The following is a 22,381-nucleotide window of genomic DNA, read 5'->3' as shown; positions in this document are numbered from 1 at the left end:
AACAGGGATTGAGGCTGGGGGAGAAATGACAGGGCTCGGAGGAATACATCCCCTTGCACTAGCTGAGCATATTGATGGCGGCCCTGACCCACCCAATATGGAATAACGACACCTCTGCAAAGACAGCGAACGCTGCAGAACCCAGCCAGGCTGCCCTGCAGCCCCTTCTCGTGCCTCTGTTTCCTGGCCTGGGGTCAGGAAGCTCCAATTGCCCCCTTCAGAGCCGGGGTTCTCCGGATGCTGCATTTCCAGGGCGCACTTGGAGCCAGCCGCAGCCTCTCCAGCCTTAGTGTGTTCTGAGCTGGAAGGAGACCCACGTGCAGCAGCCGCGGATGCAAGCGGTAGCCTGTGAAAGGCACATTTTGCTAAGTAAACATCAGTGCTCCAAGACCCCGCGCGTGGGACAGGCCTGGAGACGGCCTGACCGCCAACAGCAGGAACCTTCAAAGTCCCAGCCTCGGCTGTCTCCATCATCGCCCTCCGATCCGCAGGGCAAGGTGCAGTCAAAGCTAAGGCCGGACAGTGTCCAACGTCTGCTGGGAGCTCTGTCAGTCCATCCCCAGCACCCACCCCTGCTCCTGTCTGCATAGCTCTCCACCCCAGCATTGCACATTGCATCCATGGGCCTGCCTGATCACACAGCCAGGCCAGCAAGGGCTCCCCAGGAAGCACGTGGCACCTTGCCAACCATCCCACAAGGGGTTAAATTCTCCCACACCACCAAATATTTGCAGCGTTGAAAGCAAGAGCAACTTGGCAGCGTGGAGACAAGGCTGCCCTGGGAGCCGATACAGGGAGGGGAGCGGAGGGCAGCTCCCTCGGCAGGCTGAGGGGCGCACGCTGGGCCACTTTCCTCCCGTCGCAGACTGTTGCTGATGCGCTGGCAGCTTTGCCCACCACCAGGCTGGCACGGTGGGAATGGTGTTGTCTTGTTGATGCCAATGTTTTGAGCTACTGTGAATTTCTAGGCATTTCCCTGAGTGATGGGTGGGGGGCCTGAGGGAGGCAGGCAATAAAGAACCCCAAAAAGGAGCCTGGCTGGATTCAGTGCCTAGAGCAGCGCTGCACTTCCCAGTATATGGGACGTGCCCCCGAAGGGGTGTAGGGCACAGACGTACCCTTCGATACGGCTCCAGGGTCTCCGCTTTTGTTTAATAGAGAAAGCCTGGCCCTAGCCATTGTGCTTGCAGAGCAAACCACCAAGCCTTGAAGCAAGTGTAACTGACACAAAGACATTTGCCAGAGTTGGAAGAGAGCCTGAAACCAAAGCTCTGAGGTGGGAACTGTCCCATTCATTTAACAAATTCCTAAGCCAGGTTTCAGAGTGGCAGTCGTGTTAGTCTGTATCAGCAAAAACAACGAGGAGTCCTTGTGGCATCTTAGAGACTAACAAATTTATTTGGGCATAAGCTTTCGTGGGCTAGAACCCACTTCATCAGATGCGTGGAGTGGAAAATACAGTAGCAGGTATAAATACACAGCCCATGAAAAGATGGGAGTTGTCTTACCAAGTGGGGGTCAATGCTAACGAGCCAATTCAATGAAGCTGGAAGTGGCTTATTCTCAACAGTTGACAAGAAGGGGTGAATACCAAGGGAGGGAAAATCACTTTTGTAGTGCTAATGAGGCCAATGCAATCAAGGTGGCCCATTTCAAACAGTTGACAAGCAGGGGTGAGTATCAGCACAGGGAAATTCGTTTTTGTAGTGACCCATCCACTCCCAGTCTGTATTCAGGCCTAATTTGATGGTGTCCAGTTTGCAAATTAATTCCAGTTCTGCAGTTTCTCATTGGAGTCTGTTTTTTTTTGTTGAAGAATTGCCACTTTGAAGTCTGTTATTGAGCGTCCAGGGAGATTGACATGTCTCCAACTGGTTTTTGATCACCTAGCCTGACCTTCTGCGTAACACAGGCCAGAAAGTCCCTCCCTTCTTCCTCGTTACCCGTCTTGAGCCCAAAGACTTTAATCTAAAACATTTCAGCCCTTAGGAGACTACGCTGCTGTGTACCACAGGCCGAGAATGGGAGACACCAAAGTGCCACCAAGGCCCACGGGCAGGGAATGGATTAGCGGGGATATACCCAGGTAATCCTGGCTGGTGATCCATAACCCATGCTGCAGTGCAAGGCAAACCCCAGCTTTAATGAGTGCTAACTCCAAGACCACGGAGGATACACGGCTCACTACTCCACTGTGCCCAGAGAAGGAAAGGCCAGGGAGACTCATGTTGTGGAGCTCCACAGCAGGGACAGACTGTAGAGTGTCTGCATCAAGGTGTCTGATCCTCCTCTCCAGCAGCACATCACAGGGCTGCCCCAGCCTGCCATGTCCCTGAGAGGGTTTGGAGCCCCTAGCTGAGGAGTGGGTGGGTCGGGGGAGGTTAGCCAGGACAGGCATGTCACTAGATGCTGTGGAAACTTCCCCCTCCACAGCTCTGCCAATGCCCAGGCCCTACTGCTGCCCCTCTGCATCACTGCCCCCCCTCGGCCCAGTGTATGCCCCCACCCCACTCCAGCTGCAGTGCCCAGCTCCCTAGAGAGCCCCAGAGCCATGGACCCTCCTTGCAGAAACCACCCCCGGGAAGGCAGCAAGAGGCAGAGCTTACAAGTAGCTCCTCTGGGTATAAACAAGACAAAAAGCACCCGGAGAACAGGCTGGGCCAGGCAGAAGGCTCCATTCAGGCACATTCCCTCACCAAGACAACCCCCGGATGAGGATCAACCTCCCACACCATCCCAGCCCCACAAACCAGGGGTGTAGTGCAAAAGCTCCATTATATAACCAGACCAATCCCACAATGCACTGCGGATTTAAATAAACAGGAAAACTACTTTTAGGTACATCAGTGTTTTCCCCAGCACTCCCATTAGACCAAAGCTACAAGGAGCCGGGGGGGTTCCCAGCTCTGTCCCTGCAGTCTGTGTGTGAAAGGAAGGGGCTGAACCCAAAATTGCTATGGTTCATGTACTGACAACCCAATCAGAAGGGATTAGAACCAGCCACCCACCCACCCTCATTCCACAGCTCCCGGACTGCTCCCCAAAGCATAGGCCAGTGGCTTGACCCAAAAGCTAGGAGTCAGGTAGGGTTGTCCTGGAGTCTCCAGGAATTAAAGCTTAATCTTTAATTAAAGATTATGGCTTGTGATGAAACCTCCCAGGAATACATCCAGCCAAAATTGGCAACCCTAGAATCAGGGGTTTCTCATTTTAATCCCTGCTGTGATACTAACTCCCTCTGCCCTTGGCTAAGTCACTTTCCCTCCCTGACTCAGTTTCCCCACCTGTATAGTGGGGCAAAGCTTTACTGCAGTGCTGCTAATTAGAGATGAGTTGAGGGATGTTTAGTGGCTAGAGGCCATCTCTGCAGCGCAGATGCTTGGAACTTGGGAAGTGGGAGGTATTTGGGGCAGCCTTGGGCTTGCAAGGCTTTCAAGTGTTGCAGTTTGGGCTTGGAGATCTGCAGTGGCTACATTTCACTAACATCTTTTACAAGCATAACTGTCTTCTCTTGCAGTGTGTGTGCGTGTGTATCTGTGTGCTCCTGTGTGTGTGCATGTGTGTATCTGTGTGCATGTGTGTATCTGTGTGTCTATCCAGGTGCACGTGTGCATGTGTCCATTTTCCAAACCCCGGGTGCTTCCCAGCAACGTTCAGGTCTGACTTCACAGGGGCTCTTGGCTGGTGTCCCTCAGATGTTTGCTTTCCCTAGGTCATCCATCTCAGAGGTTCTGTGAAACGTCGGGTTCTGCCCGCAGGCCTCTCTCTCACGCTTGCGTCCCACAAACCTGTGCCTCTCACTGCCTCCTCATTCCATCAGAGCCAGGTCCTGTCCTGCCGCTCCCTCCTCAAGGTGCTGCTGGGTGCTGGGCTCTGGCCAGCCTCGCAGGACCCCCGCTGCAGCCGCATAACCTGGGAACAGCTAAGCCATGTGGCTCTGAGCGGGCTCGTTTCAATTACAAACCCCACAGGCTCAAGGGGAGGTTTAAGGCTGTTTATTGACGCTGTTGGCGCACCCAGACCTGGAGACTTCTCCTGCCCTCCCTGGCTTGTACACACAGGCAGTAAAAGGACCCATAAACTGGCCTTTAATGGCCCCTTGTAAAAAAGCCTCCCTATAAAGATGCAGAGCAGGGGGAGCGCCGTGGGCCTGGGGAAGGCAGAGCTTCCTGTCCAGCTCAATCCTGCAGGCCTGCTGCAAGTGCTGATCCTTCCAATGGCACGTCCTGCCTCCCAGCAGCCCCGGGAAGGGGCAGCTTCAGAGATGCCCTGGCCAGATGGGACCATCCTGATTGTCTAGTCTCTCCTCCTGTATAACACAGCACATGGGATTTCCCAGGCGTAATTCCTGGTTGAACTAGTGCAGGTCTTTTAGAAAAATAGCCCAACTTGATTTAAAAATGGCTAGTGATGGAGAATCCACCACGCCCCCAGGTACGTTGTTCCAATGGTTAATTCACCTCCCCCCACCCAGCCACCCCATGTTAAAAATGTGCAACTTCTTTCTAGTCTGAATTCATCCAGCTTTCAACATCCAGCCCCTGGAACTTGTTCTTTCTGTGCTGGACTGAAGAACCCTCTATTATCAAATTTCTGTCTGCACCTAGGTACTTACAGACTGGGCTGGCTACCCCTTAGCCTTCTCTTTGGGACGGGAAACCATCAGCATCCTTTCTTCGTTCTTATGGCTCTTCTCCGAACCCACTCCAATTTATCAACACTCTTCTTGACTTGTGGGCACCAGAACTGGACACAGCGTTCCAGCAGTGGTCGCACCAGTGCCAAATACAGAGGTAATATGACCTTCCTACTCGCACACGAGATTGCCTTGCTTATACATCCAAAGTTCACATGAGCCCTTTGGGCCACAAACATACACTGGGAGCTCTTATACCGTATGATCCCCAAGTCCTTTCCAGAATCACTGCTTCCCAAGATAGAGTCCCCCTCCTCCATCCTGTAAGTATGGCCTACGTCCTTTGTTCCTAGATGAATGTCTTTACAATCGATTGTATTAAAATGCATTTTGTTTCCTTGTGCCCAGTTTACTAAGCAATCTAGATCGCTCCGCATCACTGAGCTGTCCTCTTCAGTATTTTTCACTCCCCCCAATCTGTGTGTCCTCTGCAAACTTTATCGGTGCCGAGTTTACGTTTTCTTCCAGGTCACTGATAAAAATATTAAATAGCATATGGCCAAGAACCAACCCCTGCAGGACGCCGCTAGAAACACTGCCACTCAATGATTCCACATTTGCAATGACATGTTGTGACTTATCAGTTAGCCAGTTTTTAATCCAATTAATGTGGGCCATGTTCATTTTGAATTGTTCTAGTTTCTTAATCAAAATGTCAGGAGGTACGAAGTCTAGCACCTTACACAAGTCTGGGCATTTTACATCAACACTATTACCTTTATCAGCCACATCTGTAATCACTTCAAAAATGATATCAAGTTAGTTTGACAAGATCTATCTTCTATAAATACATGTTGATTGGCATTAATTCTATTACCCTCCTATAAGTCTTTATTAATCGAGTCTCATAGCAGCCATTCCATTATTTTGCCCGGGACTGATGTGGTTTAGCTTAGCCTAGCAGCCCCTCCATCACTTTGCCCCGCCCAGATCCACCAGTCCATGTATTTAGGCAAAGCCCATCACCCTCAGATCATAGGAGCTAGGGCTGGGCACCACGGACAGGGTCCTGCAGGAAGATCCATCTTAGCTGTTTTACCAGTGTCCAAAGAGAAGCTAGACACTGTCCTTGCAGCGGCTTGGCTCAGACGCTCTCATAGAACCGGGGTTATCACCAGCTGGATATGATGATGGGACCAAGCTCTCCCAGCACCAGGCAGGGATGCCACACAGACACGGCTCCAGTATAATGAAGCCTAACTAACCATTAGTACTTGCCCTCATGTTGCACCATTCCCTGGAGGACCTCCAAGTGCTTTACAAAGGGAGGTGAGTATCATTAGCCCCATTTTACAGATGGGGAAACTGAGGCACAGAGGGGGCACTGATTCAGACAGTTAAGAATAGAACCCATCAGTCCCTGTGCTATCCAGCAGATCAGGCTGCAAAGCAGTAAAGCACAAAAGGCTGGCCTTGAGCAAATCGCAGCCCTGACAAGTCTGGATTAATAGCTGCATGGTCTTGACACCCATTCACCTCTCCCCCGGGGTCCTGGGAAACACAGAGTCCCATCAAGACAGGCTCTGCGCTTCTTCGGCCTTCTGAGAGAGAAACACTCACTCCAGGCACTTTGTGTGGTGGGGTCTTGCAGAGGAGACCTTGGACACTGAGCCAGCCTGTTCTGTGATGAAAGCAGGCCTTGGTACATCCCATCCCCTCTCCCTTGCCAACACCGCGAAGCAGCGTGGATTTTGTTGGGGTGCTGGTGGATGGACATGGATGGTGCAAATGGGCATCGATCAATGACTGCAGGGGAGCTCTGCTGCTTTACACGGCCGGGGCTCTCACCCACACTTTAGGCCGAAAGGTGCCAAGAAGATAAACAGCTTATTAATTATTACTGCAGCTATGCCAGCCCACTCCCCCTGCAGCCAGCACGCGCCTAGGAGTGCTCTGGGTCCATAAGAAGCCTACACACCAGCACATCCCACTCCATACACAGCCCCGCCCTGTGCTGACACCGTGCATCCTTCCCCATTGCTCCTGCTCCCGTGGGTGCTGAAGCCCTGCGCACCCCAGAGCAGAGCTGCAGAGAAGCTGTCATTGATCCATTCATTCATCCTGCAAAGGGAGCCCTGTGGGGCTGGGAATTCTGTGAGGTGGGGGCTCTGGCTGGAGTGAAGTGCCTCGTCTCGCCCTGCAAGAAGAGCTCCGCGTGCGGCTAGTAGGGACAGCGGCACTCATGCTGTGGTGCTTTCCTACCGCAGCCTGATCTCACCCACACCGGCGTTATGGAGCGAGAGCGGGAACAGCATCAGCCCCTGAGTCTGGGAGCTAATAAAACCCCCAGCTGCCTGTCTCCCCAGAGAAGGAGCGTGTAGTAAGCGGAAATGCTTCCAGGCCAGCTATTAACCTTTAAAAATGTGTGTGTGAATTTAGTACCGGTGAAAGGTGCCAGACTGACAGCCCTGGAGGCCAGACTGCTCAGCCTGTCTCAATCCAGCTCACAGTGCAAGCAGCCACCGAGAGGTGCCCCCGCGGGAGCCAGAGGAATCCCCCCCCCCCCCCCCAGGGCTGCATTTCTGGGAAACACCTCCCCTCTTTTCATCAGCCCCAGTGCAGCTAGCCATGGCAGGGGGCGCCACTGTAGACAGGGCAGCAGAGCGCGAGCCCACCCCACCCTGGCCTCTGCTCACTTAGCCCGGAGGGGACGGTCTCAGCAAAGCGGCTTTGGGGCCAGGGGGCGATCTGGCACTGGTGGGGGCCTGCCTGGGAGGCTGCAGTCACTGAGACGTTGGTGATAAGTCTACACAGCCCATAAAAATAATAACTAAAAATAAATTAATGGAGATAGCCTATCTCCTAGAATTGGAAGGGACCTTGAAAGGTCATTGAGTCCAGGCCTCTGCCTTCACTAGCAGGACCAAGTACTGATTTTGCCCCAGATCCCTAAGTGGCCCCCTCAAGGATTGAACTCACAACCCTGGGTTTACTACTGAGCTATCCCTCCCCCATATCAACAAGCCTCCCAGCCCAGGTCAATAGATGTGGCTAGTGGGGCTGACGCTAGCAGTGTCTAGCCGGCGCTTTGACGTTGCAATTCAGGCTGGCGATCAGGCTCTGAAGCCTAGGGAGGGGAGCGGGCTACGGAGCCCAAGCTCCAGCCCTAGCCCCCGGGGTGGGAGCACTGCTGGGCTGTGTAGACATACCCTCCGAGGCTCATGTGGCTCCTGTGTTCGACAGAAAATCGAACTAGGCCTATTGGGGAAATAATGACCCAACTTCCTGGCCAGTGTCCCCTAAGAGCCTCCCAGTGCAAAGGTGCTGAGCCGGGGGTCGGCGAGCTGGGCTGGGAAGAGTGAAGAGACGTAAGGATTTCTCCCCTCGGCGTCTGGGGAGGCTGCACAGGCTCTGGAGCAAGGCCAGTCGGCAACAGCTCTGCGTGATGCACTCAGCCAGGGTCTGGGCATCTCATTAGAGGGGACCATGTTGCTTCTTTCCACGTTGCTCAGTGGCGCCAGAGCCCCAGCCCCGCAGCAGCACTGAGGTCCCTTTGTTTCCTCTTCCACATGCTACTCCACAGGCCGGTGAGTGCTCCTCTCCGCCCCCTCCCGCCATGTGAGCAGCACGCAGGGCCTGGGTGGGGGAAGAGGCCAAGCAGGGGCAGGGCCTCGGGGCGGAGCGAAGGGGGAGCAGGGGTGGGGCCACAGTCCAGGTGCTGGGACCCACAAAGGATTAATCCAGCCCTGAGGTGCTGAACACTCCGATTCTTGTAAGCGGGTGCTTGTCAGCGGGGTCAGAGCAGCCACAAAGTTGGTATCTATGCACTACTCCACCACTCGGCTTCACACGGACCTCACTGGAAACCTCCATTCCTCGTATTCTCCCGAGTCTTCCTTCCCTTCCAGCCGGCCCAGTTCAGCTCCTGCTGCATCCCCAATGCCCACTGAGCCCCTTCCCTGCCTTAGCTCACTGTGTGCCTCTTCTTCTCTCCCTTTGCCGGCCTCTGGAGCCTCCAATCTTCTAACACAAGCGAGTGATGCTAGTGAGCCAGGCTGCCTAGCGCAGCAGAATGGGCTGGGTGAACATCTCTGGAGAACATCAGCAGAGGCTTCCCACAATGCACCTCACCTCTGCAGGGTTTGGTCAATCTTGGCCTCTCTGATGAGGCTGCTATCAAGGGAGCCAGTTAGGGCCAGGTTGTCAGAAAAGCCTTAGGTCCAACAAGCAGCAAGCCCACGATGCCGAGCTCTTCCTGAAATCTGGACACTGCTTTTGGTGCTAACCAGTCCGGCCCTTGGTACCAGGAGTGATGGTGATTTTTTGTGATGAGGGCGCTTGTCTTCCAGGCATGACCCAAAACGCTGGACACAACCAGAAACAACAACACAGGGTGCTTCAAACACCAGAGAGCTCCTTTCTGTAGAAGGCACAACGCTTTCTGGCATCTCAGGCTGGAAATTTCACAATCCAGATGGGAGCGTAATAGCACCAGTTACCGTCTGCGGGACAAAGGTACATTTGAGTCTAAGAATGAGTGCTGTGGTGCTCCCAGAGAACAACAGAGAAAGGCAGTAGTTCTCCCCTGCTTTTCCTGCCATATTTTCCACCTCTCCCTTCACCTCCCATTCTGCCATAACTGCTCCTTGTTGCACCTCTTTGTCCCTTCTCTCCTCTCAGCACATGCGCTCCCAGCCACCTCTGAATTTTAATCACACTCACACTTAAAATTTTAATGATAAATCCTGGAGTCCCACGTAAAGCACTCGGAGATCCCTCTGACAAGCTGAAAGGCGTTCTGGAATGTAAATATTTACAACTCCACCTGTAGAGACAACTCAGCCCTCCTCCCTGGATTAGAATAATATAGATCACAGCGTTAATAATACATAGAACCACAGGCAGATATTACCTACAGAAGCACTGAATTATGGATTGAACTTGTCCCCAACTTTTTGTTTTTAATTAAAAAGCCCCTTTCAGTAATGCCATTAAGAAGTAACTTACATGTATTTTCTTTTTCCTTTTTAAATAATGCAATCCTACAGCATTTAGCTTGTGCTGATGAAACATCTTTGAAGTTCCATGAATTGCTAAGGTAATTGAATAAAAATACTATTTACAAAAAGAGAGAAAGACTCTGCCCTCTAAACCTAAATCCTAATGAAATCACCTTACCACACCGAGCAGAGTGACAGCCAGGCATTGGATTTGTGCATATTCCAATAATCTTAAACCTATTAACGTGGAGACACCATATGAACCACATGTTACGGATTAAGACCAAAAAAAAGCTCAAACAAAAACCGAAACCTCCCTTTAATTCCTGTGGAGAAAGTGCATCGGTCTCTCCTCTGGGTCTGTGCCAAAATGTCTAGAAGACAAGTCCAGTGGATGGCTCCCAAGCATCTATTGGCTAGCACGTGGATTCAGGGTCTCTGCTTTATGGGACATGGCATCCTGGCATCAGGGCAAATGCATCAAAGGATGCAAATTGCATCACAGCTCCCTGCAACGGCATTTTTGAGATCGTCCAACATCCTACAAGTCCCTAGCTCAAAAGCAGCAGAGACTGCCCATCACAATGAGGCCCCTCCCTGGGAGCTGGCAGGGACGGCGACTCTGGTATGACTGTAGGGACGTCTAGAGGGTGACATTATACAATGAAACAGCCCTGCAGGAGGACAACAACAGACTTACGCCTCACACGGCTCTTCAGCCTGCATGGCTGCTGCAGCACGTCTAGCAACACGGGTAGCAGATCGGGCTGGAGAGAGGCGTTAGAATTTAGCCACCTCCAGAAAGTTCCTAGTCCAGTGCAATGAATGTGGCACAGAGGGCGGACTCCATAATTACTATATTAGCCTCTTAGAGCAGTGTTTCCCAAACTTGGGACATCGCTTGTTTAGGGAAAGCCCCCGGCGGGCCGGGCCGGTTTGTTTACCTGCCGCGTCCGCAGGTCTGGCTGATCGCGGCTCCCACTGGCTTCCAGCAGCCCCCATTGGCCTGGAGCGGCGAACCGCGGCCAGTGGGAGCCGCGATCGGCCAGACCTGCGGACACGGCAGGTAAACAAACCAGCCCGGCCCGCCGGGGGCTTTCCCTAAACAAGCGACATCCCAAGTTTGGGAAACACTGTCTTAGAGTGAGCACCAATCACAACCAGGGCCGGCTCCAGGCACCAGCTTCTCAAGCAGGTGCTTGGGGCGGCCACTCCGGAGAAGGGCAGCACGTCCAGGTATTCGGCGGCAATTCAGCGGACGGTCCCTCACTCCGCCTGGGAGTGAAGGACCTCCCGCCGAATTGCCACCGCAGATCACGATTGCGGCTTTTTTGTTTTTTGTTTTGTTTTGTTTTGGCTGCTTGGGGCGGCCAAAACCCTGGAGCCGGCCCTGATCACAACTCTTCCAAATCACCCGTGGCACCATCTGGGAGAACTGTCTCCTGTAACACACTTTAAATCGGGCTCAGAGCCTCTAGTGGGAGCAAACAGGAAGGAAGCGACATACAAGTCCGATGCTGTTCTATAGAGGTTCTTATCCTCACTCATCTCCATAGTATCTGAGCTCCTTCTGGTAGTGCATTAAGCCACGTGATATCGACACGATACCAATCACATAATGTCATGTTTCTATTAGAGAAGGCCAGCTGAAGCAGGGCCCCCTGCACTTCGAGCGGAAGGTGGGAAGGCTTCTGATAGCTCTTAGTTTCTGGGGAGCTCATTCCAGAGCGTAGGACTAGTCTCCAGAGAAAGCTGTCTCCTGCTCAGATGAGCTTTACCCTTATTGTAGAGTAGGGTGACCAGCTGTCCTGATTTTATAGGGACAGTCCCAATATTCAGGGCTTTGTCTTATATAGGCACCTATTTCTCCCCCCCCCCGATTTTTCACACTTGCTATCTGGTGACCCTATTGTAGAGTTCCATTGTACCAGAGGAGCCGCGTTATCAGCCACACCCCTGGGGTTCAGATAATCTTTTATGTACCCTGGGCCCAGGCCATGGAGCGCCTTGAAGATAAGGACCAAGACCTTGAACTGGACCCGCTGTCCTAGACAGGTGTGATGTGTTCACCCTTGCCAGCATCGCAGAGGAGCCGGGCTGCAGCGTTCTGGAGTTTCCTAGCCACTGACGCGTCGTGCCCTGGTACATCGCCGGGCTGTAGGCCGGCCAAGAGGTGACAAGTAACTACCGCCCCAGTGAATCCTTGGTGCCACTGAATACACTGAGCTACCATGGCTAGAGGTGCTACAGAAACCAGCCAGGTTAGGCAGACAGCGAGAGAGGGGCGGATAGCCAGAGACCTCTTTGCTCTTCATCCCAGCCAGCATCCAGGCATCAGGGATAAAGTCCTGCAGCTGCACCTGCTCTGTCTCCTGCCAGCTTAGCGAGCACAGCTGGGCTGTACCAGCTCCGCCGCCTGATGGACCGCCCTGCCTGACTGGCTGAGGAAGCTTGTTCTCAACCCCAGCTGCAGCAGAGGCTCGCTGGCTGCTCAGCGCACCCCCACGGATTCTGTCTCCCGCTGCGGCCAGTGGGAGACAGAAGGCCCTAGGCCTGTCCCACACCTGGTCTTGCTCCAGGCTAGACCCTGCCCTGCCCCTGGCCTCGTTCTGACCCTGTTCCAACCTCGCGCCTGCCTGGCCAGACTCTGGTTCCAATCTTCGGCTCCAACTCCTGGCTCTGATTCTGCCTCTGGCATTTGGACACTGACTCTGGTGCTGACCCTCGCTCCGCCCACTAGGCCTGAGCGCCCACGACCCAGCCTCCTGACACCACAGGTTTCTGTGTGGTCACATCTCAAAGCACCTTTTTACCTTTTGCTAACTGATTATCAGAACTATGCTCAGGATCTCTCCAGCCACTGCTAAAATGCAGCCACCTCTTGTGCAGAGTGACCGCTGTCACAGCGCACAAGAATGCTACCCAACAGTTTAGGATAGGAAGGGAAGAAGAATTTTGTTTGCAGGGGGAGTTGAGGCCGGCAGACTGTAATTATGCTAGCTGGAATTTGGCCACGGCATCAGGGCTAACGTCCTGGCTCCCATGAAAACTGCCTTGGGGTAATCAGCACATGGTCAGGCCCCTGGTTTTACATCTCCTCCGGAAAATGACACCTCTGGAAGTGCAGCAACCCCTTCCGTCATGCTGGGACATTGGCATCCTGTTATTAATGCACTAGCATGGTATAAAATACTTTGTTAGCACTTTCCTTGGGAATAATTTGGCCTACAATAATGACGGAGGCTTTCCAATTATCTTGCTGTGTGCAGATATTAATGGAGATATTAATTTTACATAAGCGCCTCTTTCCACCCTCAAAAACCCCATGATTATTTCAAACAGGTTTGAGAATAAAAATGGGACGAGCTCACCAATTCCAGCATGCTGGCACCGAGAGCGGCACGGCTCCGGCTGAAGGGTGAGTGGGTAGGTGAGTAGGTGGACGGATTTGAACTTTTATTGTTTGAAAGGCGCGCCTGATGAGACACTAACCTAGGCAAGTTTCAGAACTCCCTGCACAGCGCTAGAGCTGTCTTGCAAATCAAATCTGTGCATACACTCCAGAAAGGGTAATGAGTGGGACCCTCTCCATCCAGCACCCACTGTCCGAGCTAGCCTTTCAGAGCCATGGCGTTTCTTTTGCCACCATCGGCTTCACAATGAACAGAGCAATTTTCAGCAGGTTCCCTGGAGGGGAGTATTTTCGTAGTGCTCTGATAATGACCGTGAAACCTCCGATGTATCCCTGACTCCCATGACAATTCCCCTCCTGAAAACAGTGCGCTGATGCAACCAAGCCCCCGAGCCACTTTCATCCCTGGAGTAAGCGGGTGCAACGCGGTTGAAGTTGACGGGCTCCGGTCCATTCCCTCTGGGGCCCGTTTGGGCCTTCCACACAAAGGCCAGTTCTAATATGTCCCATTTGCCCCCTTCCACACTCCGGAGCAGGAACAGCTGGGATTAATGTAACCCACCCAGGACAGAGATCCTACTGAGATGGCATCAGCATGTGCCTAAGGATGAGACTGGAGAAGGTTTCCTGGCCCATCCTGCTTAGAGCCAAATAACAATTTCACCTTGTGCAAATGAATTCTAACCTCCCGCAGACCGCGGCGTACAAAGTGAGTCCTGAAGAAAGCTTCCCTTCGTATTCATTTCAGTTCTAGTCCTTCTCCCTTAAAGCGGCTGTTCTCCTGACGCTGTATCCTCAGCAGAGCCGAAAACCAGACCACGCCACCCACCACACATTTGGTAACGCTGCTATTCTAGAGACAAAGGACAGGGCACCCCGGTTATTGGCACTGCAACTACCAGGGGGGGAAATCATCTGGATTTGTGGAAGCATTTCTCACTGGCCAGTAGGCCCACTGCCTCCTGGTTAGGGTGACCAGAGCACAAGTGTGAAAAATCGGGATGGAGTTGGGGGAAAATAGACACCCAGAGAAGACAAAGCCTCAAATATCGGGACTGTCCCTATAAAAGCAGGACATCTGGTCACCCTGCTCCTGGTCCTGTGAACCCCTCAGACCTTGCAGCCAGTTTGGGCTGGGTCACATCTTAGATGGGAGGCCTCCAAGGAGCATGTCACTGAAGAATTGCATCTACAAGTGGTGCACCAGTGTCCCAGCATGGAGGTAGAGGGTGCTGGGGCCAATGTGGGGAGAGAGAGAGACAGATCAAGATCATGCAAAGCAGAGGTCTTGCCCACATCTGGTCATTTGGTCACATGACAGACATTTGGGGCTCTCTGAGATGTAGCAGGTTTCGGATGCCCACACTGATTCACACCACTTACAAGTCGAGCCCCACTAGCGGTTGTTGAGCTCTTGTGAAAATCTGGCCATCAGTGTCCTGATTGGAACTGCTGGGTGCTGTGCACTTTGGAAAACCTGGCCCCACCCGTGGGTGCTCAGCCCTTGGCAATCTGGCCAGGTGTGGGTAGGTGTGCATAGTAACGGTCTAGTGATCACACTGCGGGGGCCCCGGGCGCTGGGTTCTGTTCTCCATCTCATTTGGTTGAGTCACTGAACCTTCGCAGGCTGCAGGCTGGAGTGACAGACATGTGCGAAGTGCTCTGAGATCCTTAGCTGAAAGGGGCAGCTCGGGCTCCGTCCTTCAGGCCCAGTAATTGGCTAGGTTGTGAACTGAGTCTGCTCAGCCTGGGCATGGACGGAGGGTTCTGTTTACAGGGAAACAAGGCAAGCGTAGTCCCTGCTGGCAATGCAGGACATAAACCTGCAGCTGTGGGACTGTCTCCTGGGATGAGGGGAGGGGGAGAAATCTGTTCGTCCCACAAGCTCCTTGGAGTTCAGGGAGCGCTGCCTGGAATGGTGCAGCGTGGGCTGCCAGATCCCACAGGAACTGATCCCAGGGTAGGTGCCAAAACAACAAACAGTCCGATCCACCAGCATTACTACAGCGCTGGGGCTGGCTAAGACGGGGTGTGCATCCCATAACTAAGGCTCTGCCCCCAGGCGCTTACAGTGGAGCTGGAGAAAATACAGGGGGCACCACATCAATGCATGTAGCACTGAATAGTTACATGGTTACGCAGATGACCAGAGCCAAGAGCAGACAGTGTCCCAGAGATGAGCAGCACTGGGGAGCTAAGCAGAAGGAGTGGGATTTAAGGAAGGACACTTGTTCTTATTTTTTTTTAGGAGGCCTTTTCAAAGTCTCAATCCAAGATGTGCCGAGACAGGCATCTGGCTCTGATTAGTTACAACTTCCCCTTTAAAAAGAAATGCTCCAGTAATGGTCCATACTATGGAGAGTGATCATACTATGGAGGGTGAATTTTCAACCACAGGGCAGATCAGAATGATTACTTACTGGAGACTGCTGTAAGTTCGGGTCCGTTCTTTTTGCTACCGGGAAGGGTGATGGGCACCCGCCTCTCCCAGGAGCCGGAGGGATTCCAAAGTTCAATGCTTGAGACATCGCCTTACGCAAAGATCACTCCGGGACCCCAGGCTCTATTTTTCTTTTAGCTTGTTTTTTACAGAAAGCTCCGGAGTCCCTCGTCGATTTCAGGTTGCTTTTCCTCTCTCGTTTATTACACACTAATTGAGCCCTGAGCAAGCCATGGCTCTCAAGGATGGCTCAATAATAGGGGGAATGTATCAGGAGGATTTTTGGCTCAGCTCCTCCATTATGTCTAATTGCAGTTTCCACCTTCGGAGCCGGTGGCACACTAGCTTGCTTCCCGTCCTCCTGTTCCTTAATTGTACTCGTCTGTAATGTACTGTACCATCCACAGGTACCAAAATGATAATTGCAACATCGATCTTGCAAAAAATCACTGTAGAAAACATGGTCTTTTGCATTTTTGTACGAAGGTGAAGGGCAGTTCAGGCCGTCAGCTGAGGGGGGCAGAGAACGCAGATCTGATCGCTGTTCTGGGGGATATTTAGACCTCGTTTTTGTTCCTCTCCTCTCCTCCAGCCAGGGGGAAGGATGAACTGCCTGGAACCGGAGCCCTGAACGCTAAGCCCAGCACCAGACTTTTCTGAGGTTTAAGAGCATTTGCTTTGCCTCTCTCTTCCCTTCCCCTCTTGGCCAACTGTTCTCAGCAGGAATCCGAAGTGTTGGTGTGTCCAGAAATCTTCCTGAGGGTGAGATGGATATGATCGAGAGTGGGACTGTTTCCCCCAGGGGAGGCCCTGATGATGGGACATTTAACACAGGGCTGGACCCAGCATTGGAGGAAGAGACAGTGAGAAGCAGCCCAGCCCCCACCAGGCACTGGAAAACAGCCAGCAAGGGCTGGGTGGAGAGACCAAGGCAGGGATGGAGCATTTACCAAGGGTGAGCTAATGCCCCAGCAGATGGGACCCAGGGTAACACTGGTGAGGGGATATGCCACCTTTCAAAGCGCTCCGCTGCTGCCAGCCTGGGAGACTGGAGCCTTCCCTTCAATGGAGAGTTGCCAGCCGGCAGACCTGGGGATGGGTTGAGGGCTGTATGGACGGGAGCTGGTATTAGTGACCGCTGACAAACGGCTGGGCTGCTGTCGGACTCAGCCTCGCTCTCACAATCTGGATTCTCTCTCAGCCAGGTGAGGAGACCCAAGCAGAAGTAAAACACCCAGGGCCTTGTTCTCCTCTCACACCTCTTTTCTACGCCGGTAACACCACTGGAGTCACTCCTGGTGTGGGTGGGGAAATCAGACTGGTGGATTTGCCTCCCAATCCATGCCCTGTGTATTCCATGGAGAGAACCCACCCGGGGCCACAGAATCTCAACTTGTCGCTTTTTACACATTACATTTTTAGCCCTGATGGCTGGGAGGGAAACCCACTGAACCTGAGCCGATGCAGGGCTGCCTGCCGGAGTCTGCACCCAGCTGGCAAAGTGCTCTTGGAGGTGCCAACGGCCCCTTTCCAACTCTGAAGCCTAATGATGACCATTGGAGTAGCACCACGGTTAACTAGTTCACTGGTGATCATTTTAGCAGACACATCACTGTGCCCATCCCTGGTGGACACTGGAGCTGGATGGAGCACCCCCAGACGCTCCTGGAAGCCGAAGAGCCCCGGTCTCCTGCCCCTTTCTCTCCTTCCATTTTCTGGACTATCCTTTCTCTCTCTCTATTTTTTCTGGTTTTAAGGAGAGACGTCCTGCAGGAGCCCCTTGGTCTTGACTCCCCTTCCAGCAGCTCCTGGAGCTGCATGGACCCGGGCATTGCCGCCCGCACTGATGACCGCAGCAGAAATGCTTGGCTAGCTAATGGTCACCAGCTAAAGCTCCCGCATGCAGCCCAGACAGAACCTCAGTTCTTTGCGGCCTGGCCTCTAGGAGCCTTGCCATCAGCAACAGAGCTCTGGCCTTCCCTCCGCCTGGGCAGGGAGGAGTTGCCTTACACCCCAGCCTCTGGGGCGTGGAGCAGCAGGTTAGCTCAGGCTCATTTGCCCTAAGGCAGGACAGACCCACGAGGAACAGGAGGAGGATCCCCAAACGAGCTCCAGTGAATTCCCTGGGGCCCATCCCAGATATACCGGCTGGCTGTGATGCTCCGGCAGGTGGGTCCATGGCTCCAGCTTAGCCGTGAGTCACCCCCTCAGCGTGGCAGCCCAGGCAGGGATCACGCTGCAGGGGCCTGGAGTAGTAACATGCAGGCTGCACCCTCGAACCCGCACAAGCGCAGCGCTACAGCCGGAAGCCAGCACACAGGCAGCCTCGGGCACCTTCACGCTATTGACCAAATCTGCCCCTCTGGGGCTGAAACCCTGAGACAGGCTCAGCAACTCCCCCTCCCTTACCCCACCGCATTCACAGTACAGACACCCCAGAGGTGTTTGCCCTACCACCTGTCCCTGCGCGAGTTTCCCGGTGGCCTTCGCAGGTCGGTGCAGGTTTGGGGCCGGGGGTGAGCAGGGGGACGATGGAGCATCCTCAGGACCAGGACCGTCACTCCAGGACCCTCCCCCACCCCAGGCCCAGCCTGCCCGGGACACCAGGCCTGTCCCACACACTGACCCGCTCACACGGCCCCATGACAAGGGTCCCGAGGCACCGGCACCAACGCGTCAGGCAGGAATGGCCACCGGGGGCTCACCTGGGGAAGGAGGGGCTTGTGAATCCCACCCCTCCAGTGCTGTAGCCAATATAGGGAGGGGCTTTGGGGCCGGTCTGCCCCATTCCCTGCCCCACGGGTGCTCTGCCCCACCCACCCGCCATCATGCCCTGCACCCCACTGGCCACTAGGACTGCTAGCCCCCCCCTCCCCTGGCACAGGGCCAGGTTCCCATGTGCCTTGCAGTGAGTTTGGGCCCCTTGCAGGAGCTCTCAGCCCCACATCTCCCCCTCCCCTTGCCCAGCAGTTAGTTCTGCTCCCAAATGCCCCAGCAGGTCTGTCCCTGACCACCCCTGCTGCCCCCCGCCCCCCAGGCTGGGTATTGCTGGGCGGGGGGAAAGCAGAGGCGATGTCCCGTCTGCATTGCTCACGGGGGGCCGAGCCGCCCTGAGCTGAAGGGCTCTTTCTGCTCCCCCCGCCCTAGAAAGGTGTTGGTGGCCCCTTGCTCCTGCTGCAGCTCTGATTGGCTGCTCTTCCCCAGGAGGCGGGGCAGTGGGGGAAGCGGGGCTGACATGTGCAGGAGTTGACAGCGGCGTGGGGGGCAGCGTGGGAGGGCAGTGCATCGCCCCGCCAGGGAGAGACGGGCTGGGTGTCTGCGGCGCTCCTTGTGATTGGCAGCCAGAGGGGCCGCAGGATTGCAGAGCGTGGCCAGCGGGCGGCGGCAAGGTAACGCCGTACGGGGGAGGGGTGCCCCATGTTCAGAGGGATCTAAATAGATTTGCTTTGCTTTGCTTTCTCTCTCTTTTTTTCAGATTTAAACTTCTCTCCAGGATAATGCAATAAAGACATGAAGCACCTAATTTTCATTGGGGGACAACAGACGCAATGGTATATTTACCCAGTCATACCATTATGAAATCCTACAATTAAGGCTTCAATCAGATAAATGCAATTACATAATACGATCTTATACGATATAATTAAAAACATCTGCAATCAAACTGAAGCCGATGGTACAGTAATCCTTAATCAGAAATTACCCACCAGCGGCTCCAGTCTGAAGGCGCAGTGCTGGCGTTTCAGCAGACCACGAGGAGACATTCAGTTGGGAAGCCGTGTGGGTGTATCCGGAGGGAAGAGACTATGCAGGTGAATTCGTAGAAATCGAACCAAAGCACCTGTTGCAGCCCAGACAAATGCAACCCCAGTGCACCCAAAGGAGCTGCCCCCACGCCAGATTCTGCTTCTGGTGTACATCTAGAATAACTGCACTGAAATCAATGGAGTCCCTCAGGATTTCCATTGCAGAATATGGCCCTTGTATAGGTCGTGCGAACTGGGTCTACATGCTGTAGCTACTGGGTGGACAGTGGTAGGACAATGATTGCTTTACACAGAGTTCCCAGATTTTGCACCATCATGCACTGCATTGGCAACTAGCAAGGAGTCCAAGGACCAGGGTTAATTTGCATCTTAATTTACCTTCATTAAAAATAAATGCACCCAACCTTAGCGTCGGCTGGGGTGCTGCTCTTCCTTTGTAGCTGGAGAAGAACTGCTTGTTGTTGAGAAAAACAACAAGGAGTCCAAATAAATCTGTTAGTTTTTAAGGGGACACCAGTCTTCTTGTTGTTTTTGTGGAGACAGACTAACGCGGCCACCCCCGATACTTGTTGTTGGGAGCTGACACAATAAAAACCTGCTGTTGATTAGCTCTGTCTTCACCCTCCAGCTGCAGCAGGCATGGTAGGGCTGTGTCGCTGTCTTCGACACTGAGGCCACTCTACTGCCACCAGAAATTGGACTCATGAATCTTTTTTATTTAAAAAAAAAAAAGTCTCAAGTAATTCAAAGCAACCAAACCATGAAGTGGGTCATGCTGCACTTCCTCTGGTCCATCCAAAAATTCAGCACCATGCAGCCCAAGTTGATGCCAGACTATGCCCCAGTGAATGATACAGATCAATAGGGGATCAGGACCTCCTTCACTGGCAGGAGACAGAGATGGAAGGAGCCATGCAAATGCAAGGGCCCTGCGGACTTTTCCAAAACATGGACAGAAATCACGGAATTAATGTCCTTACTTCAGAAAGGGCATGTCTTAGGAACGCTTTGATATGGGAGTCTTCTGTTGCCTTCTGTAATGTCTTCTTCTGTGAGACAAAATGAAATGGGAAAGATCTAAGACAGATGGATGCTCATCTGACCCATTCACTTATTAAACCACCGGGTAAATACCTGTAAGAAGCTCTCCAGAATGAGTGTGCTCACTCTTTTTCTCTGAGGCAGAAAAGAGAGAAGATCAAGTTGCAGAGAGAACACTTGACAGGCACTGCAGAAAGATATTGCAAAGCTCTGACATAAAACCAGGGAACAACAACCAACTACATTGACTAAAAAACCAATGGGCCACGTGGGAGTGATGGCCAGGGACACTGTTCTGATGGGCACGCCTTGCCAAAACAAAGCCAGCAAGAGACAGCTCCCGGAGCGCGGAGGCAAGTCCTCAAGGGAACTGACGGGAGTTTAATTGACAAATCAGTCCCACTAAGATGTACAAAGTCACCACATAAGAGTGAGCAGGGAATGCTCCCGTCCTCCATCACTGCAGAAGGAGGTGTCCGGAAGAACCTTTCACTGCTATCTGCTGTCAGCCCAGCAATCCCACTGCCATCCAGTGTCACTCTGGGGAGACTCAGGTTCTACTTGGGGCCTCCAGCAGCAGGCACCTGTTAGCCTGGGCGTGTCCCATGGAATTTCCCTTTCACGGCATGCAGCTTTACTCCTCAGTTCTCCAGCAAACAGACGCAGGTAGGCTGCAGGAGGAGCCTTCTCCTCTGCACAGCTCACCCTCCGAGACCCTCCCGCCGCTCCCTGTTCCCCAACTGAGCTCCTCCCACGTACCGCCAGCCTCGTACGTACCATCCCGGTGCTCGTCATCCCCCAACAGAGAGCGTAACTGCCTCCAGCACTGTCGCTGCTGCGGTAACCTCAGTGACCGGGGGGCTGCCGCATGCACTCCAGCGAGGAGGAGTCGGGACTGTCGTCATGCCCAGCACCCTGGGGAACTGTCTCAAGGCTCCAGGGGCTGGGGCGGGCCAAGCAGAAGCACAATAATTCCTGTGCCAGTGGTCAGAGCAGTGCCAAGAAGGTCTCTGCTGGGGACGTGCCCTGTGGGCCCAAACCATGTACCCCAGGTTGGACTGATCTGCCCGTGCTAACACTGTCCAGCATTTCAAAACAGAAACCAGGGGCAGATGAGGTCACCTGCTCAGGGCTCTGACATGGCTCCCAAGAGCTTGCGCCGGGCCTGGGCTGAGGGCGGAGAGGGACCAGCCCAGCAGGGGTGATCAGAGACCTTGTCACAGCTGCAGGGGCGGTAGGGAGAGAGTGCAGAGCAGCTGCATATGCCGCACCTGGAGTAAGGGCTCGGCCCCAGTGCTGGCCTGCAGCCCTTAGCTGTGAACGTCGGAAGTGCATGGCCATATCCCCCCACGTGCCCTTCTGGGCGGTGTGAGCCCGGCCGAGGTAGGGGCTAAAGCCTATAGGGAGCGGAGGTCTTTGCAGGAGCACACCCTGGGCTCCGACAAAGCCCCATCCCTGCTCAGTTTAAGAGCAGTGCAGCAGGGAAAAGCCAGCCCCCAACTAAGCCCCTCTGGAGTGGAGCTCTTCTCTGGCAGAGAGCCCAGAAAGGCAACCACCGCCCACCCCTCCCCAGGTCTCTGCATCCTCTGACCTCCTCAGCCAGCCACATGCGCTCTGTCCCACACAGTTCCAAAATCCTAACAATACCCAGCACTTTGCATCCACCGATCTCAAAGCACATGACAGAGGAGGTCACTATCATTATCCCCATTGTATAGATGGGGAAACTGAGGCACAGAGGAGTAAAGCAACTTGCCCAAGGTCACCCAGCGGGCCAGTGGCAGAGCTGGCATAGAACCCAGGTCCCCTGAGTCCCAGTCCAGTACTCCATCCACTAGGCCACACAGCTGGAAGGTGGCAGGAACATGACTGTTCTGGTTTGATGGCAGGGTCCTGCTCTGCAAGCCAATTTAGGCAGCATCTTGGCACACACAGGTCCCTGGTTACCTGGCTCCCAGTGTGAAGATGCTATTTATTTTAAAGAGTCCCAGCAGTAGCACTAGATGGTGAATCCAGCCTCTGCTGGGCCGGCGCTTGGCGCAGTAGCGTAGCTAGAGGGGTGCAGGGGAAGCAGCCGCTTCCCCT

At 53.7% G+C, this 22,381-nt stretch overlaps 1 protein-coding gene across 2 annotated transcripts in view; it reads right to left on the bottom strand.

The window, feature by feature from the left end:
* Positions 1-19,402: 19,402 nt before the first annotated feature.
* Positions 19,403-22,381, bottom strand: part of MVK (mevalonate kinase) — a 56,969-nt gene continuing 53,990 nt past the window's right edge. Inside the window, exons 11-12 of one of the 2 annotated variants that reach the window (XM_054006456.1) lie at positions 20,390-20,431; positions 19,403-20,304 (exon numbers count right to left, since the gene is read on the bottom strand). In XM_054006456.1, coding sequence (XP_053862431.1) covers positions 20,215-20,304; positions 20,390-20,431 — 132 coding nt within the window. In that variant the 3' untranslated portion in view covers positions 19,403-20,214. The remainder of the gene's footprint in view (positions 20,305-20,389; positions 20,432-22,381) is intronic. The other variant, XM_054006457.1, reaches the window with a different exon arrangement.

Source organism: Malaclemys terrapin, chromosome 16, assembly GCF_027887155.1.
Source record: "Malaclemys terrapin pileata isolate rMalTer1 chromosome 16, rMalTer1.hap1, whole genome shotgun sequence".
NCBI classification, from domain to species: domain Eukaryota; kingdom Metazoa; phylum Chordata; order Testudines; family Emydidae; genus Malaclemys; species Malaclemys terrapin.
The sequence above is the reverse complement of the archived record's forward strand: the minus strand, read 5'-3'. Positions and strand labels throughout refer to the sequence as shown.